A 27233-nucleotide genomic window follows, 5' to 3' on the forward strand; every position below is an offset into this window, starting at 1 on the left:
GACCTCTTTGAAAGACAAAGAGCAGAGGCAGCATTTGAAACTTAAGGATTGTCCTGCGGTTGCTGCAAAGGAGAGGCTAGGCCTCTCTATAATTGTGCCTAAGAGCCTCCTCCTGAATGCCTCTTTGTTGCTCAGATGTGGCCCTCTCTCTCTAGCTAAGCCAACTTGAAAGGTGAAATCACTGCCCTCCCCCCTATGTGAGATCAGACATCCAGGGGAGTGAATCTCCCTGGCAACGTGGAATATGACTCCCGGGGAGGAATGTAGACCTGGCATCGTGGGACGGAGAACATCTTGACCAAAAGGGGGATGTGAAAGGAAATGAAATAAGCTTCAGTGGCAGAGAGATTCCAAAAGGAGCCGAGAGGTCACTCTGGTGGGCACTCTTACGCACACTTTAGACAACCCTTTTTAGGTTCTAGAGAATTGGGGTAGCTGGTGGTGGATACCTGAAACTATCAGACTACAACCCAGAACCCATGAATCTCGAAGACAATTGTATAAAAATGTAGCTTATGAGGGGTGACAATGGGATTGGGAAAGCCATAAGGACCACACTCCCCTTTGTCTAGTTTATGGATGGATGAGTAGAAAAATAGGGGAAGGAAACAAACAAACAAACAGACAAAGGTACCCAGTGTTCTTTTTTTACTTCAGTTGCTCTTTTTCACTTTAATTATTATTCTTGTTATTTTTGTGTGTGTGCTAATGAAGGTGTCGGGTTGATTTAGGTGATGAATGTACAACTATGTAATGGTACTGTGAACAATCGAATGTACGATTTGTTTTGTATGACTGCGTGGTATGTGAATATATCTCAATAAAAAGAAGATAAAAAAAAAAAAAAAAAAAGGAAGGGATTGTCCTGGTTGACTACTTCAGGGAACACTGGAGCTCACATTTATTCAGAAGCAAAGGGAACCGAAGAAGAGTGTCATAATGGATTCTGTGATCTAACAGAGAATTCTCTTATTTTCTGGTCTTAATAAAAGGGTAACTGCAGGTGAAGGGAAAAGAAACCAGACTCCTTGATCAGGAGAAGAGGAATAAAAGAAATGAGTCCATTAAGTTCTTCAGTACTAGAAAAATCAGCCAGTCTGCCAGGGGACCACATCTGCATTGCTTTTCAACACTTTATTCAGGATTTAAATGCTTCTGTGCCCATGTGTGCGTGCATGCGTGTGTGTGTGTGTGTGTGTGAGAGAGAGAGAGAGAGAGAGAGAGAGAGAGAGAGAGAGAGAGAGAGAGAGAGAGAGAAAGAGAGAGAGAGAGAGTTCAAGGAGTTCAGGCATCCAGGAAGATTTCTTGGCACAATAAATTTAGTGTTCATGATGTCATTTGCAGCCAAATTCCATTTCTGGTAATTGCTCTGCCAGCCTAAATTTCTCCTACTGTTGAAATGGCATAAGGTATGATTTCAATTCTCTGTCTCAAAACACCATGCAATAGACTTGCTGGCTCAGAATGGTTGTCCTGCTGTAGGCTTTTCCCTTGGGAAAGCTGCATTTCCGAGGTGGAAGAAAGCAATTTTGTGCACACAGAGCAGCCCATAGCAGCACTTTGGTATGAAATGACACTGCGCAGAAGAGACCTTAAAAACAATACAACTTTCAGCGTCAGAGTCTTATGTAACAATCATGCCTGTTAGCATCTGGATGCTGTATAGTCACATTCACAGCCCCAGCTACCCCTGAGCAAACACGTGCTAAGTGGGAGAGGAAAATGAAAAGAGAAGAGGGTCTGAGAGGGGGAGAACTTGGTCTCTGCCTCACTGGCCTCTGGTCCTGGGACTACCTTGGTTTGGGGGCTGACCATGGGCCATGAAGTGCCATCAATATCTAGAAAACAAGGAGAGGCCAAGACAAATGTTTCTGTGGCTGCAAAGTCATATTTGGTGTTCAGAGCTGATGTCACTATGCCTTATTTCTATTTTAGCAACAACAGAAAAAAAAAAAAAAGGAGAAAAGAGGCTCTTTCTAAGAAAAATAACTGTGAACTGCTCCTACCCGAGAGGTGGGTCTGTCCAAGCTAGAGGAGGTGCACGAGTACTTAGCCACTGAGGTCTCAGCTCAGGGCTGCTCAGTCTCCCCAGGGGATCCCATGAGGCTCCATCTGCTCCTGGCTGGGGGGGAAGGTCCCTAGCTGGCACCCATCTGGGGGATCCTTCCACCAACTGTGAGGGTGCTGGGGGACTGGGGAGGGATTTCATGGGACGGTGCATGTCTCAGAACTGTCCCAGACAAAGACAGCAATTTGTTCAACCAAATGGATGGATATTCTAAAAAGGGGCATTGCTTAGCTACGGAATTTGGAGTTTCTGAGTTTTGGGTGTTGGGAATGACATAAATGGCCTGAGGCTGTCTTCTACCCAGCTCATGCTCTGGAGAGGGGTAAACTCCAGTCCTGCCCCAGGGAAATGTTCAGGGCCTCTGGGGCCCCTGTCTTGTCACATGTGTGACGAGACCCCATCACAGTCTGTTTTGCTGGAACCAGAAGCCCAGGTCTAAGTAGAGGTATATTTACTGATCACCTTAGAGACAACCTGACAAACTGACCCTCAACTACAAGCCAGCTGCAGAAGCTGCCAGGCTGCAGCGTCCCTTCTCATGGGAGGTCCTCAGTAAACTGAGACTGATTGTCTCATTGAAGCCTCTCGTATCAATCCATCTGCCATACCTGTCTTTATAGAAGTCCTTATTGGGTGATGTGTGGCCCATCTTGAATATGTGTGTTCTGCCTTCTCAGGGGAGTGGGAGGGAAGGGTGGGCCTCTCGCTGTCTCCCTGGGCTTGGCACAGCACTGGCCTGCTGCTTGGTGGAGAGGCACACCGCCTCCAACCAGAGTCTGGGCTGACATTGAGCCGGAATGCACAGGGATGGCCATAACACTGGTACATATATTGAATTACTGCTAGACAGGCCGGCAAATAGACTCTGTCTTGAGTCCCTTATGGGCTCCCTGCTACCTTACCCCCACCCCCAGGAGTCCCCCATGGCCAGCACCTAATCAGTTAAAGCGTGGCTCCAGCCCTCTGGCCACAACCTGCCCTGCCATACGGGTTGTTAAAATTTTTAATATCACCCTTGCCAGAGCCTTGGGCACCTCAGTGGCCCGAGAGCCCTCCTGAGCCTCTCCTAACCAATGCTCACAGCACCTCCTGTGTGTGCAACAAGTCTCAAAACTGCACGTCTGAACCCACCAGCATCGCCCATTCTCCATTTCTCCGTCCACAGTATAGGGTGCTGGGCTATGGCTTTTCTCAAGCAGACCAGCCCTCGCTGCTGCTGTCACAGCACCCTGACCCCTTCCACTTCAGCTTTTTCCTCTCTTCCTGCCTCTACCCTTGCTGCTGGCCGAGGAGCAGGCATCGGTGAGGGAGGGGAGCCGTCTACTCCCCACTACTCCCCAGAGATAAGCCACCACGTCCTCCAGGCTTCTCAGGGCAATGGGCATAGACCCAGGACACCTAGATCCCTCCGCCGCTTTTAGAAAACTGGGAAGGGGCAGGGGGAAGTGAAGCCATCCTCATGTCCCTTCTCCCATGGGAAGAGCCCTCCGTGCCCCTGCATTTCCTTTCCCCAGCAAAGAGGCAGAACTATGGCAGTGCCCATCTTGCAAAGGGAAATGAAGCCATTTGGTGGGTTTGACAGATTTTCCTTTTGTCTTCTTCTCCGATAATGCGTGGTGTCCTTCCATCTTTCTCCTCCCTCTTCCTCCCCCCCCCGGGCCGCACTGGCTTCCCAACTCAGTCTTGGTTTTCTCCGTGTGAGAGAAGAGCATGCATCGGAGGGGGCAGCAGCCTCTAGCATCTGTCGTCTTCCTCCGTGTCACTGAGCAGGTCGCTGACGGCTCCGCACATCACGCCGGGCCCAGGCCCCCCGCGCCGCCGCCGCCGGTAGTGCCCGTTGGGCATCTGCCAGCTGTGCCGCAGGGGCGGGGCGGAGCCGATGGTGTTGGAGCGGCCCAGGCTCGTGGCCACAGCAGCCTCGAAGGTCAGCGTCTCCTCCTCGCCACAGTCCGAGGCGTGGGAGTCTTCGTGCAGGGCCAGGTAGGGCTCGGAGATGTGGTGCTGCGGGGAGGAGTGCTGGCTCTGCTTGGCGTGCGGGGAGCTGGAAGGCGCGGTCAGGCAGGCGTCCTTGCTCTCCAGGGCTTTGGGGGTCAGCGGGGAGCCACCCTCGCTTCCATCGGCGGGTGGGGAGATGCTCCCGGAGTGCCGCATCAGGGAGCTGTAGGACAGGAGGGGCCGAGGCTTTGGAGGGACTGGTGGGAGCTGCCGACGACTTCGTCTTGGGGTGCTGGTGTCAGAGATGGAGGGGATGGAGCTCTCACTCAGGGAACCCGTGCCCTAAACAGCAGGAGAGACATGGCATGTCAGTCTGGGCTGGTGTGATCCCCATGTGGGACCCTGTTTAGGGTCCCGAATCCCTCCTAGGGAGAGCCCATGGAGTCTGACTTCTGCGAGAGAGGAGGGCTGAGCTGGAGCCCATGGAATCATGGCCAGAACCTCATGGGCGATTTTTCAGGCCCAACCACAGACAATTACAGACTTTAACTGACAGGCCTCCCTGGGGGGAAAGCTGCCCTCCCCACACCAGACTTGGTGCACAGCCAGGGTACTGCAGTTTCTGAAGGGGTTTGCAGCTGAGGACTGCTCTTGTGCATATTTGCATTCTTAGCACAGGCACCTTCTTTCAGAGCCTTCTCATTCACGGGCTCAAAACCAAGGCCCTCCTCGGGGGACTCTGCTAAGACCTCCTGGTGGCCCAGAGTGGAGGGTGCAGAGACTCTGAAGATATATTTATCCACTTTGACTCAGTATTCAGTACGTCTATGCTGATTCATCTGACCCTCTAACAGTGGCACAGTTTCATGAGCAAAATAAAACAGGAGAGAGCTGACATCCTCTTCAGTTTAACCTCTTGCTCATACTATTACAGTAAGTGACTAAAGGCATAACTGTTACTTTCATTTTGGCTTGATTATTTTAATCGGCTACCTTGACACCTGGCAGCTCAGCCTGCTCTCAGCTCAGCTTCAGGTTGTGACAGAGCCCTCTCTACTACAATGCTCATCTACTCAGCGAGACAGGGATTCACACAGGGATTAAAGGACATGGGGGAATCAGTGTCATCTAAGCCAGGGCTTCTCAACGTTTAATGTATAAACAACCTTCCTGGACTCAGAGGGTCTCGGGTGGGGCCTGAGATTCAGCATTTCTAGCAAGTAACAAGCTCCCAGGCAATGCTGATGCTACTGGTCCAACAAACACTTTGAATATCAAGGATCAGGAAACTCCAAATATACCAAGTGGCACATAGAAGGAAAGACTAAAATTTTGAGAAAGACAACTGTATTAAAAGTGAATGTATGTACTGAAGTTGCTCTGTGTAGGAAACCCTTCTTGGGAAGCAGGTTTATGGCAATTGCGAATTCCATCCTCTCACTTTGACTTCTTGGTCTTCAGTGGTTTGCTCTGGGTAAGAACAGGGTTAACTCATCCTCTACCTCCCACATGCTTTCTGTTGGATCAGGCCTTCTTTGACCTCCTTACCTATTCCCCCCAAAGGTACCTGGGCCTGGGTGTTGTAAATGCACCTCCAGGGCAGCGTTCCTCAGAGTGGTGTGACCTATAAACCACCTGCTTAAGCTCTCCTAGGGAAGAGTCCTTTAAAATACATATTTCTGGGTCTCACTTTCAAGTACTAAAACAGAATCCCTGAGGTCCCAGAAATGTGCCATTGTAACAAGCTCCCTAGGTGACTCTGCCCTGCATGGAAATTTGAAAACCACTGCTCTACAAGATAAACTTCTCAACTGCCTGTCTCGGGAAGTCTGCTGCAGCAGCCATCCTTTTATACACTGATCATTTTTTTGAGAGGGTGTCCAATCTTGGCTCAAAGATCACTGAAGGGAGATAGAGCTGGAGTGAGGGATGGTAGGGAGGAGCAAAGCTGGGCTGAAGAATTTTTTTACACAGCTCTGGCAGTTGTTTCTCAGGCAGAGACTGGTGTTTCAGCAAAAGCCTGGAAGGAGAGGTATGGCTTTCCTCTTGGGATGGCTGGAAGCAGGAAAATGAGGTTGAATTGCTCTAGCTTATGAATCTTGGGCTGAGGGATGAATCACCATTCCCACTAAAATTAAGGATCAAGTGACTGGTCAAAGAAATCTTCTCAGCTAAAGGACGATTCTTTCCTTCCAAATCTGGCAGAGACATTTATGAACTTATTTGTTGTGACTTTGTACCTATGAATTTTGAGGAGTGGGTTGAGATGACCTCTAGACACCATTATCGTTCTTTGGGGAAAAACTGGTTTTCTGAGAATTCACTTTGTTTCTGATTACACAGCATTAAGTAGCTAATCTCTATGCACATTGGGTGTAGGTCCCTGTGAAGCTGAGGTTTTTGGAGGTGCTTAAAAGTGGCTCGTAGATGCCTAATGTTATGACCACCCTTGCCTGTCTTCCTGCTGAAGTCTCAGCTTCCTCCCCATGCTCACCTGTCTGTTGGGGGTCTGTGACCTGCCCTCGCTGGGGGACCTGGACTGACGACGCTCTGGGGACTCCCAGTCGGCCTGGGTCCCTCGCTCCTCTGAGTTGCAGCGGGAGACATCAGGCGAGAGAAGATGCTTTCGTTCTTTTGATCGCCCCCGCTCTCTGCCCCCTGAGCGGTGGGTGTCAGACTTGTGGCCTGTGAGAGACGACAACAGTGACAGGTCATAACTCAGCCCACACCTGCTGCTGAAGATGAAGAAAAGTCTCACCAGGTATCACACCACACCTGGGACTGGGCCCCTAAGGAACCCTGGCTACTAGTCATGTCAGCAGGTGATCTAAAAGGGAGGCAGGAGGAAGAAGCCAGCAAACCCTATGTGATCAAAAGGTAAGTTTGCAAGTTGCCACTGGAAAGACATGTACATCAAAAGATGCAATCTGTTCTCTTCTGCTTCTGTTTACCCTGGACACAATAAAGATAGAATCTTCCCAATAATAAGAACCAGGAACTCTCTATATCCTAAACACAGGCATGTCACTTTTTGGGTGTGTGTGGGGGGTGGGGGTGGGGTGGGGGATGGCACCTGAAGAAGGAAATTTTCTATAAATTAGATAATGACATATTTAATGTAATGCCACAGTGAGAATTCTGGGCTTGAAGTTAAAGGATCTCAACTCTAGTCTCAATTCTGCTACTTATTGGCTCTATGATATGGGGCAAGTCACTGCTCTTTCATTTTGATTTCTTCGTCTAGTTAAATAAAGAAGTTGAATCAGAGCAATGATTTTATAATCTTTCCTAGCAGCATAACCCCTCTTCCTTAAACAAACAAACAAACAAACAAAATCTTAAATGAAACTCAAATACATAAAACAATTTCAGGTAGCACTGTTTTGTCTGCAATGGAGTTGGTGGCCAAAGCCCAGTCTGTTTTACTCTCTTTTTTCTGCTCCTCATCAGGGAGTCTCTGATGCCTTCCCAGGGAACCCCAGCGGTTTTGCAGAAGGCCATGTGAAAACCTGCATGCTAATTATTCTGTATCCCTACTGCTGAGAAAGGGCATCTCAGCAGCCTTTGAGATGAATATAGAGGGCTTTGGCTTGTTACAGGATATACGTCTCACACAGGCACTCCTATGGTAAGGAGCCCTCTTCCTTCCATTACTCTCCTTATCTTTACCTGAATTCTGTTCCAAGTGATTCGCAGCTCTTGCCAGAATTGGTCCCTGGGCAGGAGTCCACTGCCTGACAAAGAAACCCAACACTGAAGAGCTCCTCACCTGAGTCAGAGTTCAGGCGATGGGCTGACAGCCTCAGGGAGGAGTGGTAACTCCGGCGCCTTGACTTGTAGGTGTTTTCACTGCTTCGCTCCATGGAGAACTCCTCCAACCATGATGAATTTGACCGCTTATCCCGAATAGTGGAAAAAGAACGTCTCATGGAGCTAGAGTCGGTCACCACCTGGATATACGAACCCCCAGAGGAACACAAGGACAGGGTTAATTATTGAAAGGGTCTAAAGCAAAGGAAGAAGTGGACTGAGACAGTTGAAGGTTGCGAATTGTAAACTCAAGGCGGCATTCCTTTGAATCCCTCTTGCTCAGATCTTAGCTAGAGGAGGCTGTTCCAGAGAGTGTCCTTAGATCATGTTAACAGTCACTGGAACTGGTCCAAGGTCTTGTCTTCATGCTCAGGAAGGCAAACAGCCGAATCCACTAGGGCAACGCCAAGCAGAATGCAGGCAGGCACTGTGGGAGCTTTCTACAAGGGCCCGGCCAGAACCTGCAGCAAACACTGAACCTCTTTTGAAATATGGGAGGACAATGGTCAAAAAGTCTAAACCATGAAAGAATCTTGGCTCTGCCTGCCTTTGTTGTTGCCTTTGCTAGAGAAAGCCCCGTCCTATAGGACTAAAGCTTAAGAGAGCTTGCTATTTAACATCTACTAAGAATGCACTGGTCTCCCCTAAACATCAATCCCACCCCAGCCCCACCTTAAACTCTGGCATTTTGATTTGCCACAGATGTCAAAAACAGATCCACAAAAACTTCTCGTCTCTGTCAAAACTTGATGTAAGACAGACAGACAGAAAAAAAGAAGCCAGGTAAACAGACAAAGAAATGAGGCATGGCCTGAGCTGGTTAGGACAGACAGTCCTGACACAGAGCTTTGTGTATAAGAAACTGCACATGTGCTTGGGGAGCCAGGAAAAGAGAAAAGGAAAAATATAGGGAGAAAATCCTGGGAAATGTTTCTTGCATGGCTGATTGAGTCTTGAGATTGCTTAGCCCATCCGGATGGAGTTATGCCATCTTGCTGGCTAGACTGTTGTGGTTGGGGGTTCATTGCAAATACACCGTGGAGATGCAGAGTCTATTAAAGAGGCCTCTGCTGATAGGAAAGGGGTAGAGGCAAGTCAAGTGTGCACCTGAAAATATCAGATATTATTTCATAACCCACCAATTCAATATAGCCCGGGAAGCCACGGCAATTGGTGGGTGGTGGTGGCTTTTACCTGGGGATCCACGGTCAGGCGTGGCATAGAGGATGCCCTCCCAGATCCCGCATGCTCCTGGGTGTCCGAAGGAAGGTAGATGCCATGGCTAGAGGACTGCACGCTTTTTAATTCACTAACCTCTGGCTCCTGGAAATAAACACACAGCCAAGCTTGTGGGACTTGGTTCCATCTCATCGCTTCTTCCCTCTAGCGGATGATTCTGCTTCCTCCATACCAAGAATGGCTTTCAGAAAAATGGACCTGCATTTTTAAGTTTTCAGTTTTGTGTGTGCATGTGCATCTGTGTATACACATAGGTGGTATACCAGATGTCCCAAACAGACAGCTCAGGAATATACTCCAAATTCAGTTAAGTTTCCTCATTTACAAATTAAATTTCCTTAACCAGGATTGAGAGGCTAAGGTAGCCTTTTCTAGTCAACAATAACCTCTTTTTCACTGAGCATTGCTTCAGATTTTATAGCTTTATGAAACAAACATTGCCAGTAAGAAAACTTTTAGATATGTCAAGTTTATTTTCTGAGAGGTGGTAATGTTGGGTTTATTTATTTTTTTAATTGAAGAAGGCTTTTATCAGTTAAATAGAAACTAAGATTTTAAGGGAAGTCACCAATTCGGATGTCAGTAACAGATATCTTCTCAAGTCTTAGAATATACAATTTTATTAGGTAGGAGTTTTCTTATGATTGAAACTATCCAGAAATGTAACCACCTGTCAGAGATGCTCTAGACCAGTGCAGTCCAATAGAAAGATAATGCAAGCTGAGTATGCAATTTTAAATATCTTAGTAGCCACATTTAAAAAGTAAAAGGAAACAGATGAAATATTAGCAAAATACTTTATTTAACCCAATATTTCTAAATATTACCATGTCAATATGTAATCAATATAAAATTAATGAGATGTGTTACATTCCTTTTTTCATACTGAATTTGAAATCTGTCTTTACACTTACAGCATGTCTTGATTCAGACTACCCACATTTTAAGTGTGCAGTACCCACATGTGGCTAGTGGCTGTCGTTTTGGAGAGCACCACCATAGAGCATTAGAAGGTTAAACTGGGAATCTCTAAGGTCTTGATCAACTCTTTCATATTATTTTCCTGGCTAAAGAATGTTAATTTGGCAAATGTATTATGTTCTTTACAGACAGACAGTGTCACTGAGTAAAGAATGAAGCCGCCTTAGAGAGCTTTACATGGATCACCAAAGAAAGTGACCTAGGGACATCTGAGACATCTAGAGCTTATACCAAAGAAGAGCTACTTTATTTTTAGGAAACGGCATGGATGTATGAGTAGGGCATTGCCCAAGGGAAAAGTTGCCCAAGCTGTTCCTCAGCCTCCATGATCATTTGGCTGAGTGGTTTCTGGTGTGAATGGCATGTGTGCCTTCTTAGGTCATGTGATATGTGCACTTGAGGGATTAACAGTTTGCAGTACATGCTTTATACAGCACACAGGTCCGACTCCAAACAGATGTGGAAACAAGACTGCAGTCCACAGGTGTTAGAGGCAGTGTGAAACACACACACACATACACACACTCCATATGCACACACTCAAGTCAAGGCCACACCTCAGGATGTGGAGCGGGGACCCTAGGGATGGCCAGGGGTACACAGTGGTGAGTGCATAGCACGGGCTGACATCTGAATTGAATTACAGACACCAGTACTGACAATGAGATGAACACATATCCAAAAAGTCCTGGCACTATGGTTCAGCCCTGGGAAATCCGAAGAAATGATGTTACAATAAAGAAAGCCTCCCTGTGAAAGAAAGGACAGATTACTGAGATTTTTCCCACCACGTATGTCGCCAGGCAGGCAAGCTGTAAGGACACTGAGAGACCCTTCTAACAATCAGATTATGTGTACCAATTATTCCTTGGGCCTTGGTGCTAAGTTCTGCAGAGGGAAAGGCAGGGGATTACACCAAGAATTACTATCTCCTCCTCAAGAACAGCCTCAGCAGTCACTTACTTCCTAGGGGTATCTGACCTGGCCATCTCTTCAAATACAACCATGCACAGTTCTCTGTCGCAACAATCACAACAGACTGAATCACCCATTTGTTTGAGCTACTGAGCTGCTTGCTCCACCTCTGAAGGGTACCCATTCCAGCAGATGTGTGCTCCACAAGCAGTCCACACCCACACTCCATCCACATCATCCATTCAGGATGGCACTGGGGTACACAATAGTAGGGAGGGATCAGGAAAGAAATGAAGGAGAGAGAAAAATCACATATGTATTATAATCAAAGTCATGTGGAACTCACTTATTGCAAGCTGTCTATATGGACTTTTGCGAAGGCTGGGGTTCTGTCTTTTTCATTCCAGGCCAATGAACACGGGCTTTAATTCTAAGCTCAGGAGGAAACTTGCTCTCATGGCCCCTGAACTAGGAATAATGGCAAAGTCTATTATCTTTGGGAATTGAATTTCAACTTTGTATTAGCAAAACCTAAACTTCAATCTGTTCTCTCTTCTCTAAGCTATAATATGACTCAATAGGTGTCTCAAGAATTTCATCATTTATGCTAATGGCAAACTCATAAAGGAAAGTGACTTTAGGGACTTGTTAGAGTGTATGTGACCTTGTAGAACTGTGACTAAAAGGGCCCATCTGCCTGAACCCACACAGAGCAAAGGAAAGAGATTCCTCCGTCCCTCTTGAAGGATACCTAGTCACTGCTGCACATAAATTTCTACCTGCTCGAGGAGGCAGTCATCCCTAATGGCTGGTGTGGGGCATTTCTGTGTTCCCACAAGCAGCACCTTGCTACCCTAAGCTACACTGTTGGTGCCATTCATTCTATAATGATTCACCCCAAGACTCCCTATCAAAGGCAAGATTTTATATGTGGCTTTTGCTTCTATACTTGAGACTCAGGGGCATAAACTAAGAGGGCAGAAGCAATGTAAGTTCCTGTTCTGGAACCTTAAGAGTGAGCATTTGTCAGAGAATATGAGAAAGTTGGCTATGAAAGGGGTAATGACAGACAAGAAGCTCCCAGGGTTAACTGGTTAGACTACCAGAAAGGAATTTTCTGATTGATTGTGGCTATGAAATAAAATCTGAAAATGAGAGTGGAAGGGATTGGGAAAACAAGGAAGTACTTTTGAGGTCATGGGATTCAGTCATTCACCAGAGATTGCTGTTCCTGGAACTGTCCGTCATCGGCTGGGTCCATACAAGCCAACTGGAATATTTCCTGAGGGGAGAGTGGACTCATTGAAGGGTATCCACTCCGACCACTCCTGAAAAATGATGCCAAATTAAGAAGAAATGAGAGAGAGAGAGAAAAGCAGTCATGGCATAGTTACTATCAATTCCCACTCCAGACAAGACCTCCTTTCCCAGTAAGGGCAATGCCCTTTAGGTTCAGCTGGCTTGTAAGCCTGGTAACTTATAGGTGTTGGACCCTAGAATGGAAGATTAAAAAAAAAAATAAAAAAAAACTGCATTGGAAAAAAGAGAAACTGTTGTTTTCAACTTGCATTTGGAATCATTCATCATTTGCTGGAGACTATCATATCTGTGACAAATGACATCATTTGTCACACTCAGCCATATGGGAGATCAATGCTAGATTTTAAACCTGTTTTCATTTGGCGGAAAAATGCCATAGTTTAAACAGTGAACAGTTTGTTTAAATATTAAGCAATCACGGTCTTTAAAATTTTTCCCCCACTCTCGGTACAAATATGGCCTTATTGTGCCAACATCCCTGGCCAAACTAAAAACTTCAATTCGATTTAATGAACATTTATTGAAGGCCTACTCTGTGCCAGACACTGTGCCCAGTGGTTCATGAATTGGGTAGAATGATTTCAGAGGTGGGCTGAGGATGGAAAACCTCTGGGTTGATGGCTATGTAGGAGGACGCTTAGATGGTGATGAGGGAAGGGGACAGGAACAAAGTCTGCCGAGTGTTTAAAGGCCTCTGAATGGAGGCAATGGGAGCTGACACAGTGAGCTTGTTCATAAATCTCTGTTTGGTACCTCCTGACACTCTTAGCCAATGGGATCCACTGAGTTAGGTAGGAGAGAAAGAAGGCATAATTTTTCCTGAGGATTTGGCTCCCACTGCCATTTATTCCATCAGTACTGTAACAGCTGACAGGTACCCATCTGATCTGTTTAAGGACCCAAAGTTGACTTCCTGATGAGGAGGAAAGAGACAGAGGTCACTGGCTGGGAAGCAGCTCTGTCAGATATATTGGAGCTAGGGGGGGAGATGGAACCCCATCTTTCCAGACAGAGCCACTTTCATGAGTTAGATCCACTGTGAATTACTCCACATCTAAAGGAAAATTTTGAGGCATGAGCAAGGATTGCAAGTTACTTGAAAATAATCAGCAGGTACAATCTTACTTAAATTGGGATCCCAGGGAAAGAGGAAAAGAGTAGAGAATCACCTAATCTGTCCCCCAGATGCCAATGAGCGTTTTAGCTGAATTTTCACAGCTGCTACAGAGCGATCTGATATTTAAATGACCTGCTGAAATGTCAGTCATCTTCTTCAGCCTGCCTTTCCTGAGAACCAATGGGAACAAGATGAGCACGGCTTTGATAAGAACTGGGCTCCTTTTAGTCCTACAGAGAATGAGTGATTGTAGAACTTCTGGAAGGTAGACAGGCCCTGTAGAATCACTGAACAACCTCAAGGAGTTGAGTAATTTGAACCCAGAGGGATCTCCTACTTAAAATTTTTGTCAGATTTCTCATTGCTTTGGCAGTAAGTAGCCTCCATCCTTTCACGATCTGGTCCCTGACTCACCAGCCTCATCTTGCATCACTTTCCTTTCCCTCTTGCTCCCTAAATTCCATACACACTGACCATTTTCAGGTCTTTGAATGGGCCAGGCTTCTTTCTGCCTCAAGACTTTAACACATGCCATTCTCAAAGCATACAATGCCTCTCTCTAACTCTCCCTCTGCCCCACCAAAATAAAAAAACAAAAACCCCTCTTTCCATGTTTTAAGTTTCATTCTCCAACATTCTTCTTTAAAATTCTCATCAAAAGTTTCTTCCTTAAGAAAATCCTCTCTGACCCCACCTCACTCAATAACTGGTCAGATCTCCCTGTTACATGCACTCATATCATATTGTATTTTTCCTTCCTAGCACTTATTGGAACTGTAACTGAATCACTGAAAATGACAACTTTCCTTCTTTCCAATCAGCTGTTTTATGTCTGGTTTTCCCTCAGGTGTAAGCATAGCGAAGGCAGTGGTCCTGCCTCTCACATCCACCACCAGATTCCCAGCCCAGTCTTTCCTTGAACAATACATGGATCTAGACACACACAGGATCCAGTTGGTTCTGAGAAACCAGCCTGCTGCTCCACCAGGATCCCCACCTCAGTAAATGCACCAACATCCATTCAAAGGCTCAAACCAGAAACCTGAGGGTCATCTTCGATTCCTCCCTCTCCTTCACTCTATGTAGTAAATCAATCACCAAGCCTTATCCCTTTTATCTTCAAGTATCTCTGAAATCTTTGCACTTTTTCCCATTTCTATCCTGTTAGTCCAAACTACAATCATTGATTATTCATACAATTGTAGTAACTACTAAATGAAGCTCCCCTCCAATCCATTCTTTACACTGCATTCAAGAATGAATCGACCAATTCATTCATTGGTCGATGAATAAATGAGTCAATAAATATACAGGACAGAGGCTGGGGTGATCCTTTGGTGGGGGTTAATTTGCACAGCAAGTTATTGGAGATAAAAGAGAGATACAGATGGGAGGGGCTGTGCTTCCATCTCTATGAAAAATTTGTAAATCCATTCAATGACGAGGCCCCACTGCTCCCACCAAACATCCCTACCTCCTTTCTGCAAAGACCAAAGATAAGTAGCTACTTGTTTTCTGCAGACAGAATTCACACCCAGCTACCTCGATACATGAAATTGTTTGTAAAAGTGACTTGGTCAAGACTCTGGTCCTCTTCTTCTCTTCCAGTGTGTGACCTCTGAAAACTATGCTTTTCAAAAACAGGTTTCTGAGACCACAGATAGAAAGAAATTAATGGTGCAAGAGTTTCCAAATGGCATTCCAACAGAGGTCTCGACATTTCCTAAGCCCTGGATTTCATTCTCCTGCTAATTACTTAAGTTGTGCTAATAGCGATTATTGGTTCCATGTGTGTGAGGATGTGTTAAACCCAACCACAAAAACTCATTTACATTGAGTAGAGGGTTTCATGCCTTTTGGGTGCATTATAATATTATAATATTATAATGAGGCATGTATGCTATAATAGATCATTTATGATTAACAACTAAATTGGGGCTAAGGCCTGAAACTTAGAAGAATTGGCAAATTCCTTAATAAGAGTTTGATTTCCACTCCCGTTATAGAAAATTTAAAAACCTTTTTTTTTTTTGCCTCATCTAAGTTCTTTTAGTTCAGTACAGATAACATGGCTCTGGAGTCAGAAATAACTGATTTAAATCAAAGTACAGTTTCTTACTCACTATATGGCTTGTGGCAATTTATTTAACCTCTCTTAGCCTAGAGTTTCTTCACTGGTAAAGTAGGGATACTTAATATTCCTACAGGGTATGGTGGGCTACTGTAGTGAAAATGAAGTCAGATAATGCAAATGGTGCTTTTGGAAGTGTCCATCACAGAGGAAATATTCAGTAACTGTTGGTACTTTTCCCCCTTTTCATTTAGCAAACATTGCACCAGTGAGGGAAGTTATATTTCCTAGCAGGACACTAGAATCGCAGGGAAGCCATAACCAAGAATTAGATTAGAAAATGATGATTCTTCACAATAGAACTACAACTAAGACCCTCCTTAGTACATTTAAAAAAAAAAAAGAAAAAGTCAAAACTTGCTCTTCCCTTGTCCGTTCACAGTGTTCACTCTCTGGAACTGGCCACTGTACTAACCATGCTTAGTTTGCCTTCCTCTTAACCCTGCTGCAAAACCACCGTAAGATGCAAAAATATTGTCTGCTTAACCTCCTGGAGAGGGTATTTAGTTTAGAATTATGTTATTCCTCTGGGGGATGGGTCTGCGGGTAGGCGAACCATGTGGTTGTACTCACAGGCCTGACACGGTGTCCTGCTGGAGGTAGGGCAGGGCTTTGGCATTAGCAATGATTTCCTGGGGCAGAGACGAGGGCTCCATGCGCTGGAACATGGGCGCATTTTTCTGTGCGAAAAGTTGGGGAGAGAAAAGGAACTCAAGTGACTTTGTGGGATACACTGGGGGCAGGAAGGGAGGGAAGGGAGAATGCCATTTACTTGGGTAAAATAGGAGCATGACTGATACCTTTTTCATTTGGCTAGTTTACCTTTGACCCCTCATTTGTGGGCCCATAGTTTCTAATCCCACATGTCACTGGAGGGTTCCTAGATGCTGCACCCCTTACCTCTGCTTCTAAGCACTCGTAGGGCACTATGCTCCAGGGATGCCCGGACTGTCCCTGTGGAGCCCTCACGTGACTCCTCGTGGCCCTAAAGTATCTCATGTACCCACCATCCACCATGCTGTGGTAGACCTTCACCTGCTCCTCCAGCTGCTGTCTCTGCTTCTTCACCTTACTCTGTTTATAGTAGTCCATGATCATCATTGCTGCATAGATTTTGCCCACAGTCAGGTCAGAGGCTAGAAACACAAACGTGGCATGGTGGTGAACAGGGAGAAGTCAGGTGGGAAAGAAAGAGGACACCTCACAAGCCTTGTTATGCACTCTCTGAAGGGGGTTTGCACCCTAGTTACCCATTTATCTGACATTTATGGAGGGCTCCTTACGTGCCAGGCACTGTGCTAGGCACCAGAGAGGCAAAGTGAAAAGGTTCCCATCTCTGTCCTTGGGGGTTGATATAGATACCCACTGATGGTGATGACACTGATGATAAAGCATCACCACATGCTTTTAGATTTCCATATCTAAGGAGCAACCCCCAACTGCATGAGGGATTGCTGAACAGCATCATGTGTAGGGAGACAGCTATGCACCCAAGAGGTTTCACCCACAACTACAGTGCCCTTTCTTATGAAAATAAATTTCAATTAATAAAAACAAAAGGGGCTTATGAAGCAGGGGGTTTTAGTTTTCCTAAGGATAAAAGAGCAACCTTTCTTATCTCCTTGACCATTCTGTGTTCCCCCAAAATAGCTGGCCCTGGCATGCCGAACCCACAGTAACCAGGATACATGGGAGGAGCCCCCGCACCTTTGGGCATGGGTACAAGCAGATCCAGCATCTTCTGGGACAGGTGAGGCCAGATGGCCAGGGTCTCCTTTTGTAGCTCCGAGTCTAGCTGCTGCCTGTCTGCACCACCTAGAATCAGATAGACTACGAATAAATAAAACGGATCAGGCACAGAAATAACAGGGACTGAGGGAATAGGTGGGGGTGGGGTGGGATCTGAATCAGCAGGCAGCTCATGTTCTGAGAGGAATTCTTGGCACCTAGTTACAATGGATCTTGCGATACTGGGTCTCCCTGTTGAAGAAGCAGAACTCATGCTGGCTCTCATTTCCAGTGACTCAGGGATATCCTGTCACAGAGATCTGAGGCCCAAGACCAAGATCAACTTCCTCATTGATCTAAAAGCTTCCCAGGTGCTCAATATGTCAGAAGGGAAACTGGAATTAGCCACGAGCAAGCCTCCCTGCTTCATTCTATGGACATATATTCTTCCAGCGACTCTAACTCCACAGTCTGAGTAGCCTAATTTTAAAAAAGGATTTGGATCTAGCAAGAGCAGAGTGCTGACAGTTCATCTGGAAGTGGTTAAGTCTTTTCTCTCCCAAATCACTGAATTAGAAATCAAGACGAGCAAAGGATCACCTTGGCTCTATGATTGCACCTGCCAAAGAAGCCTTCTGAGACTTTAGAGAGAAGACACCATATAAAAAAGAACATAATTAAAATTCACTTGTTCCATCAACAAATATTTCTAGAATGCCTGTTATGTGCCACACACTGAAGATCATGTACTGTTCAGGATGAAAGGAGCTTTAGCGATGATCAAGCCATCTGCTTTACCAGGAGGAAATGACAAATATCGCAGTTACTGATGGTCAGAGGTGAAACTAGGACCCTTGTCATTTGATTTCCAGGTCACTGTACTGTACTGGTGTGTTACCAGCCAGGTGGATAAAAGTTCAAGCATTTCCATTCTTCATCACCTTGTGTGAATTGTTCCAGAAGCTCTTTCTCCCCCACCCCCACCCCTCTTCTTAAGCTTACCTTTTGCAATTTTAATGTCCAGAGCAGTGCGGATCAGAGCCATAAGCGTGGAGGTGAAGTGGACTGTCATGTCCTCAGCTACTGGCATATTCATCAGCACCAGTCTCTGTGTGAAAGACAGAAAAACAGCAGGCAAAGCAGATATCGAAAGACACCTTGGTGAGAAGGACGGGAACTGCAGAGGTCAAATGCACAGACAAAAAAGAAGGGCAAGGATTCCCGCCCCTTTCCCAGTCCTACTCTCTCTACCTCTCACTTAAGTATCATTTGCTGCTGTTTTTTTTTTTTTTTTTTCCCTAGGGAATGATGCCAAATGCCAGGGGAAAGTGTTTCCCTAATTATTCTGTAGGACTCCCCCATAGTCCTAAGAATGTCTTTATTAGGGAATGGAAGTGATTTCTAAGAGAAGTGGCTCAGGGAAAGGAGTCAGCTCAGGGAGGTGGCTCCATTCTCTATTTCAAAGCAGCCCCGTATTTCCACTTGTCTCCTAAATACCCCCAAAACTCTGAAGGAAAGATATTGAGGGGGGAGATTTTGATTTGTTCATCTGACTTGAAAGATGCATCCTGGTGCCCCCTTTTTGAGTCTTTAAGAGATGGAATTTGCCAGCACATGACCAAACATGCATAAGTCCAACTTATCCAAGGGTGAGGTGGAGCAGGATGGAAAAGGAGGAGAGTGCAAACAGGGTCTAGGGGAAGAAGGATGGGGAGAGCAGAGAAAAGAAAATGAGAGAAGGGTGTCCAAGGCAGGAGCAGAATGGACAGGCCTTGCTCCCTTCCCCCAGAGTAAGGGATCAAACTGAAATGGCCAAATCCACTTTCCAGAGAGTATCTTGCATTTGGAATTCTTGTGACTTTTCCTCCTAGCCCCATACCCCTTCACCCACCAAGCTTCGCCCCAGAAATCCAAAGAACTCAAGGCCACATTCCACTGCCTAGTACTTTTGGATGTGGCCATCATGAGCCAAAAGGACACCAGCCTCTAAGTTGTGCATGAATAGCCATGTCCCAGGGTGGAATGCAATGGCCCATGTTCCAATGAGACATTTTCTGGAGCGACACAACTTGGAAGTAGCAGCAGAAGGTCCTCTGGCAGAACCACCAGCTTGGCCAAGGGAGGGTCTCTAATACTTCATTTGGGCATCTTGCTTAAAGTGATTCCACAGACATGGTGCTTTAAAGTTTAAAGTCAGTTTCTTGTTTGGATCCGAGTTCCACCTCTCTCCCACTTCTTTAAACTTCTTAAGAAGTGGAAACATTACTATGGTGCATTCTGAGGTGGGATCCAGAGTTTGGGGTCAGTTTGAAAACCAAAGGAGAATGAACAGACTCTGTTACTAATGTGTGAAGGAAAAATTTTATGCCCCAAAGCTATGAGCACCCCAATGGCAGGTGACTCTCAAAGTACACCGCTGCTCTAGGCAAGCCATGGGGATCCACCCAGCACTGCAATGCCAGTCCCCAAGACTCAGCTGTGCTAACAAGGTGAATCCAGTACTGAATGCAACTTGTGCCCATCGTCACCTTTTCTCTTGAGTATTTCTAAGAGAACTGGGTAGCTGGGCTAATGGGGGAAGAGAGCTGCATTCCTGAGTACATCATGGGATAGAAGACATGCTCCATTTTATCTTATACCTAGAAGGAACCTATGTCAGGGTATCTTCCTATTCTTGGAGGAAGAAATTTGTTATGAGTTTCTCTCTCCTAAAAATTCCTCCTTGAAGCATGTTAGAGACATTTCTGCATTATTTCCTTGGCTAATCTGTTTGAACATGTTTCTCTTTTTATCAGTTCTTATAGCTATTTTGCTGTAGGCTTCCTTCTTGCCCATATATGCTATCCTGCAGGCCAACACTCTGCTTCCTTGGAGTGGAACACTCTGTTTAACACTTGCTTTCTAGTAATCCACCACAAGAAACAACGCACTTGAAGAAACACAGAATAACACATTAAAAAAAAAAAACCCAAATTTTGGATAGTTTTGCAAACCATCCCTTGCATTGTTTGATGACTTCATCCTTCTGAGAACCTTCCTGACTCCTCGGGCTCGTCGTTCCTTTCCTTCCTCGTCCCCTCTCCACCTCCCCAGCCCAGGTTCCTCCCCGTGATCTGGCCTCCCCACAGCTGGACCCCATTTCCTGTTGGTTGCTATCCCAGAACAAAGGAAGGGGTGGTCTACCTTATATGCCACTTTGGAGGGACATCTCTTGCCGAGGCCTAGCGGTGGTGACATGAGAGTCAGCATTTCATACATCTCAGTGTAATGGATGCGGCCACTGCTCATGGAGGGGTGGTAAGTCGGAATGGGGTAGGGTGGCAGGGCAGGAAGGGTGGCAGGGAAAGGGAAAGGTGGCGGGGAGAAGGATGCAAACAGGTAGGAGAGGAGAACAGGCATTCCCAGAGAGCAAATAAACAAACAAACAAAGTAATACGGAAAACAGAAGAAAAACAAACAAACAAAAAAACCAAAAGGGACAAACAGGAAAAGAATAGGAAACCTGTTAATCAAGGCAAATCATACATGTGACTCCATCCTGGTGCGGATTTATATCTCGCCCCACACAGACCCGGGAACACCAGTGGGAACCTTTGGTCCTTCTGACTCTCCTTGTGCACCGTCACCAGGACTCATTGTCTCTTCTTGGGTTGGCAGGACCCTGGCTTCCTGGTTCGCGTCATCCATCCCCAACATGACACAGGGTTGTTTTCAATTCCCAGGGCTGTGCGCGAGCGGTATAAACCAGATAGACGGTGCTCCAGCCATGGGACTGGGGTGCTGGCCCGGAAGTCAGGCCTTTGGAGTTGCTGGCCCCAGTGGGGACTGGGGTGCTGGCCTGGAAGTCAGGCCCTTCTCTTCCCCTGAACCCACAGGCGGAACGTCGTGTATCCCCTTCTCTCTGGTGTGTTTGCAGCAGGAGGCAGCGTCTTGCACAGAAATGTGATGGGCTGTGACTGCTTGTCAAAGGGGTGGCTGAGTTGCTTCCACCTGGCTCTGTGGGGCAAAGAGCTCTTTATTCCCCAGCATGCACCAGGCCAACGGCATGCTGGGGACAGAAGAAACAAAACCAGGAGGAGGAAGAGAATCTTGCATGCCATGCTGCCCTCCCAGGCTCTCCCCACATGCGGCTGCAGGTTTCACCAGGGTGGAGTTTAAAGAGTCTCAGCAGAGGCAGCTGTTGAGCCTCCCGAGTATGGGAATCACTGTCCCCATCCCAAGCCATCTCCTTCCCACCGCCCAGGCTGCCATCCTTCCTGGGCCTATGTCTTCTTCCAGCTGGCCTGGGCTGTGCTGTGCTCCAGGGAGCCCACGCTTCCCTTCTGTGGCACCTGGAGAGTTTACCTAGCAGGCTTGGCCTTGCATGGGGCTCGGCAGAGCTGGTGGGATAGTAGGAAGTCCCATGGGTAAGGCAGGGTTGGAGAGGGAAGTCCTGTGTGTCCCTGAACAATGTCTTTGGTTCCACACACAAGCAGTGATCTGGCAACTATGACAGACCCCACAGCCCCATCACAACAATAAAAGGCAGGACCCTAAGGCAAGGAATCTTCTCAGTAGCCCTTCACCTTCTACTGAGACCTTCCCAGGCTCTCAGAGCTATTAAATTCATTCTTCCACACACCACCAAATCTATGCCTCTTTTACCTACTCTCGCCTCTTGCTCTGATTCTTTATTGTTTCTCACCTCCTTTCTGTACTATATCCTTTTGTAATCACTCCAGGCTAATCTATCCAGGAGACGTGAGGGTGGGCAGAGGTAGGGATGGCTAGAATTATGCCTTGATACAGTGTATATGGATGATGATGATGTCATTTTGCTAACGTGAGACTTCTCTGTCTCCAGCGAAGGGAAACCAGCACTCTTTGCTGGATTACAAAGACATCTGCATTCTCTGGAAGAAGGAAAGGTCCCTCTGGTTTAATCCACAGATTAAAGAAGAATGGGTTGTGCGTGCATGTGTGTATGTGTGTGTGCACGTGCCTGTGCATGCAACTATGTAAGAAAAAGTGAGAGAAGTCGAATTGGCCTTCATTATTAAGTCCTGAACTCTCTTCTGACTCCCCCCCAAGTTGTACCCCTCCTCCTTATAAACAGCTGCTGGTTCTGGGAGGGTTTGGACCTCTTTAAACTCAAAGGAAAGCAACATGAAGGTTCCCTTGTGTGGAGCAGTGGTGGTGGAGCAGAGGAGGGAGAGGAAGGTTAGACGTTGCATCCCACCGCTGGGTCATGGCTGGGGACTGGGAGGCAAACCTTGCAAGCCACCCTGTAGGGGCAGTTCTCTCCCAGGCCCAGAGGAGGCGAGATCACCCGCACTAATTTGTACATATCCTTATACGGGATCCTGCCGCTGTAAAGGAAGCACAGGTGGATTAATAAGGACACGCAGAGAAGGGTGGGAAAGAAATGGCAGCTGAGCCATGAAGGAGACGGCTGGGGGAGGTAAGAACAGCTTCTTTCCTTGGGTCCAGCAAAGCCAGACCAGGAGAGCCTGAGAACAGTAAGTGCCAGAGAACCAACACCTTGCTGAACTGCACTGCAACTCACCCCCCCCACACACACAATTTTTATAGGAAATCAGAACCTATTCAGTGCCAAAAGGTACGGCTTTAATGACCGAGAGCACCCCTAGATACATATCTGTCCATCCCTGGCCAGATGCAGAAGCTGGACTCTGGCTGGAGAGGGGCCTTTCAGAAGCAAAGCACGCCAATTTGCAAATGCTTCTGGCAGCTGTCAAGAGCAGATGTCAGGTTGCCACGAAGTGGACTGCAGGACTGTTTGCTTTTCACAGACACTGATCACATTCAGTTACTCAGACTCGCTTGTCAGGGGCAGTGGGAAGTCAGCATCTTTCTGCAGACTGCAGGAGACAAATCTCCCATTAGACTAATTAACCAGGAGCCCCGTTGGCAGGAGGGAATTTGTAAAGGGCTTTGCTTCTCTTTGTGGTGGATTTTTCCCTAGTCCAGCTTGGACAAGCTTGTGTCTACTCGGTGGGAGCCTGCTGGGATCTGTGTTCAGAGAGTGCCCTGGGAAGGGTTGTGTGAAGTCTCCCCCAGTCCCGCTCCTGCCGCCAGCTCACAGGCAGCTTGGCTGCATCTGGTCAGAATTCCAGGAGCCTGCTAGAAAGTTCTGGCTCCCTGTGGAAGGGTTAGAATTAACAAGGGATTTATTTTCAGGAGCTTCAAACATCTGCCCCGTCAGGGGCCAGAACAAGGCAGCAACAGGTCAGGAATCTCCAGGTCTAGACGAACCCCGGTACACAGCAGGGTTTCCACTGGAAATTATACACACGATGTCCCCACCTCTAAGCCTTCACCTCTCGGCAGCCATGGCTAGACTAGAGCTTTGCCCCAGATTCACTCTAATTTATAGACTTTTCTTGATTTTGGTGTTGATGCCTCCAGTTCTTCCAAACAGCAGCTCATCAGTACTTCCAAGTCTCTGAACCCTTGAGAGGTACTTTAACCATTTATTCTTTTATTTTGTTTCTTAGTGAAATTGGAAATGGATCAGCTGGCAGTGGCTGTAGACTACAACTTGTATTCAGTCTTCCTTCTGAAGACACTGGCTCATTCGGGTTCTGTTAGAGTCTACCCGTCCTGCCCCCATCATCTCATAGATAAGACCAATGAGTCTAATCAGAATGAGTTACACTGTGAATTTCAAAGCAGACATGAAGAGGTTTTCCTTTACCTCTTTGCTAGTTCATGTGTCTCAGTCTCCTATCAGTCCTCACGGAATTAGTTCTTCCCAGACGTAGGAACGAGTGGGGAGGAGCAAGTTTTTAGGGCACATGACACTTGGATCCAAAGACAATGTGAAAGCACAGGAAGCTGGGTCTTCTAAGTGCCAACGTTACTTAAGTGAAGCAGATGAGCTACTCCTTTGCTAGCAGTTGGTTTCCCCTCTCTCAGGGGAGTGAAGAGGTCCCTTCTCAGTCTTTAGCTCCATGGCCAGCCATTCATGCCTCTCCTCAGTGTTCCCTGCATTCCAGCTGTATTCCCACAAGGTCACTGACCATGACAACAACAGTTCCATACGTGAGTTAATGTAATTCTCACTCCCACCCCTTCAAGGTAGATATCATTATCACCATTTTACAGTTGAGGAAGCTTAAAGTGGTTAAATGACTCATCCAAGGCCGCAGAGCTGGTAAGATGCAGGCCTGGCTGTATTCCCCACTAACACACTGCCTTTTCCTTTTTAAGGAGGCTAGCTACTATAAAGTAAGCCCAGCAAGTAAAAGCTGTTTCTCAGCCATTATAACAGGCATGACTTTAGAGAAGGACTCTGTGTCTTAAGTCATTAATGATTATGGAGGAATTATAATTCAACTTTTCAGCCAAGAGCACTGACCCAAGTTCAACAGCCAAACGAGAGGACAGATTTTGGGGAGAGCTTCAGATTATGAAGGGGGTTCCAGGTGGAAGCAACGTGGCCCACTCCCATAAAGGAGGATGATATTTCTTGAATTATTTTCAGAGGGGGACCAGAATGGATTGACTGGTGAGTTGAGATCCTAAAGCTAAGATGACCAGGGTCAGAAAAGCCCAGGTAGAGTGAGCATTCATAAGAGCTCTCACCCTGTCCTCAACTGTGAGAGCTGACAGGCTGCCCTGTGGTACTCTAAAGCATGGGCGAGCAGATATTTTCTGTCAAGGGGCAGATATAGTAAATATTTTAGGATTTGTGGCTACCATCTCTATCAAGGCTACTCAAGTCTGACCTTGTAGGGCAAATGCAGCCATAGACAAAATATAAATGATGGGGTGTAGCTGTGTCCTAATAAAACCTTATTTACAAAAACAGGCAGTGGGCCGAATCTAGCTCACAGATAGTAGTTTGCCAGTCCCTGCTCTGAAGCCTGAAAAACCGCGACATCGCTTCAGAATGAGAGTAGTGGAAGAGACCCCAGGAAGGTTATCCCTGCAAGCTCCTGCCATTTAATTCAGTTCCATGCAATAAAAATCAACAAGTGTTGAAGAACAACTTGCCAGGTTCTTTAAATGTATATTCAGAGATATGAGCTAAACGACATTGATGTCGCCAGCCAGGTGACCAGATGTCCGGCCACCCAACCTTCGTCAACCCCCCCCACCCCTGGTGACGCAGAGGAGTCCAGCGACCATCGGCAGGAGGAGGGGAGGAGAGAGAGATCATTAGAGGTCCTCTGTGTGTTCACCCAAACCCTCTGGGGTGAGGTCTGTGGGGTGGGATTGGCAAAGAAAGGGAAGTTCCTGTCACAGAAGGAAAGAGAAGAGAAGGTCAAGGGAGATAAAAACAGACTAGTCTTTGAGAACTGACTTGATACCAGAGTCAAGCTGAGGACTAGGCCTCTTCCTCAGGCCACAGCTAAGAGAAACCTCTTCTCCTTCTGTAACAGACAAGCACCTGGGTGGCTCCGATTCCAACCTCTTCCTTGAGAACAACTGAGGCCCCTGCCATGGGCCCTGCCAGGGTGGCCAAGAGGCCTACGCACCATGCAGCTCGGTCATATTCTGCCCAGACACGGACAAACTCGTCCAGGTGGTGAGGCCCCAGGATAGAAGAGTCCCGAGTCAAGTACTCAAAGTTGTCCATGATGACGGCCACGAACAGGTTAAGCATCTGAAGGACAAGGAAGAGAAGAGGAGTCATGGGAACGAGCAAAGGAAGCAGGACAAAAGGCTTCGAGGCAAAGAAAGTATTCAAGAGATTGCAAGGCTGAAGTTCTTAACTAAAGCACTGCTCATCTTACTGAATGCAACACGTTTTGATTATCTGAACCACACGTTTCACCGTGCAAACACTGCTGTTCACTTTTCCATGCCACGTCACATTTGCAAAGTACTCTGGTCATTTTTATTATTTGTTCAACTTATTTAATAACTATTGCAGCAGCAGGGGGAGCACCAGCAGCCATGGCATTCTCAGAGGCTGGAGGAATTCAAGGCTGGATTCAGCCTCCTTCCCCATCATTGCTCTACTAAGGAAGCAAAAAGGAGAACTGGTGAGAAATCTCAGAGCTGAATGCCTGGCTCACTAGGTGATGACTAGAAGCTGTTTATCACTCTTACATGGCTTCCAGGAGCCTGTTTATTCACTTATTTCTTCAACAAACCTTTATTGTCCTCCCAGGATGTTCTAAACAGAGCTCCAGGGGCTCAGGGTGAGAGAGAAGGAAATTCTTGTCCAGAGATACATTCTCATGCCTGGCACAGTGCTTAAAGCATCACAGGCCTTCTGCAAGTGTTGGTATTTGAATACTCTCAAAGCCTTATTTAGTAGAGAGCATGGCATATAAGGAAACACAGGAATGCCACAAAAATTTTAAAAGCCAAGAAAGAAGTATATACAGGCTACGGTGGCAGCAGAAAGGAGTGTGAAGGCAATTCCTCCTGGCCAAAAAAAAAAAAAAATAATTGTAACAGGGTTGATGCTTGAGGTGGGTGCTGAAAGACCAAGAACTGTTTGCCAAGTAGACACAGACATAAGAGGAGGGTATTTTAGGCAGAGGAGCAGCATGAAAGAGCAAGAACACAGAGGGGCAGGGGCAGGACATCCAGGGAGCTGCAGGGAAGGCAGTGCAGATGGCTCCATGTGCCCAAGCGCAGAAGCACCTTATAAATCAGGCTGAAGAGACTGGACCAAGGGTTGGCAAACTGGTCAGATAGCAACTATTTTAGGCTTTGTAGGCCATATGGTCTCTACTGCAGCTATTCAGTTCTGCTGCTGTCGCACAAAAGCAGCCATCGGCAACACATACACGAATGAGCATGGCTATATTCCAATAAAGCTTTACTTGTGGACACTGAAATTTGAATTTCATATAATTTTCATGTTATGGAAAAATTCATCTTTGAATTTCTTCCCAACCATTAAAAAGTGTAGAAGCCATTCTTAGCTCTTGGGGCATCCATACGACAACGGATTTGGCCTGTGAGTGGTAGTTTGCCAAACCCTGGTCTAGACTATTCGGTAGGCAATAGAAACCACGGAAGGGGTT

General features: G+C 46.6%; 1 protein-coding gene across 2 annotated transcripts in view; it reads right to left on the reverse strand.

The window, feature by feature from the left end:
* Positions 1–859: 859 nt before the first annotated feature.
* CACNA1E (calcium voltage-gated channel subunit alpha1 E) overlaps positions 860–27233 on the reverse strand; it is a 335694-nt gene continuing 309320 nt past the window's right edge. Inside the window, exons 38-48 of one of the 2 annotated variants that reach the window (XM_037825225.1) lie at positions 25728–25855; positions 20428–20524; positions 18247–18352; positions 17224–17331; positions 16552–16652; positions 16090–16196; positions 12165–12276; positions 9008–9136; positions 7773–7953; positions 6498–6688; positions 860–4345 (exon numbers count right to left, since the gene is read on the reverse strand). In XM_037825225.1, coding sequence (XP_037681153.1) covers positions 3803–4345; positions 6498–6688; positions 7773–7953; positions 9008–9136; positions 12165–12276; positions 16090–16196; positions 16552–16652; positions 17224–17331; positions 18247–18352; positions 20428–20524; positions 25728–25855 — 1803 coding nt within the window. In that variant the 3' untranslated portion in view covers positions 860–3802. The remainder of the gene's footprint in view (positions 4346–6497; positions 6689–7772; positions 7954–9007; positions 9137–12164; positions 12277–16089; positions 16197–16551; positions 16653–17223; positions 17332–18246; positions 18353–20427; positions 20525–25727; positions 25856–27233) is intronic. The other variant, XM_037825226.1, reaches the window with a different exon arrangement.

The sequence above is a fragment of the Choloepus didactylus genome, chromosome 2 (assembly GCF_015220235.1).
Source record: "Choloepus didactylus isolate mChoDid1 chromosome 2, mChoDid1.pri, whole genome shotgun sequence".
NCBI lineage: Eukaryota > Metazoa > Chordata > Mammalia > Pilosa > Megalonychidae > Choloepus > Choloepus didactylus.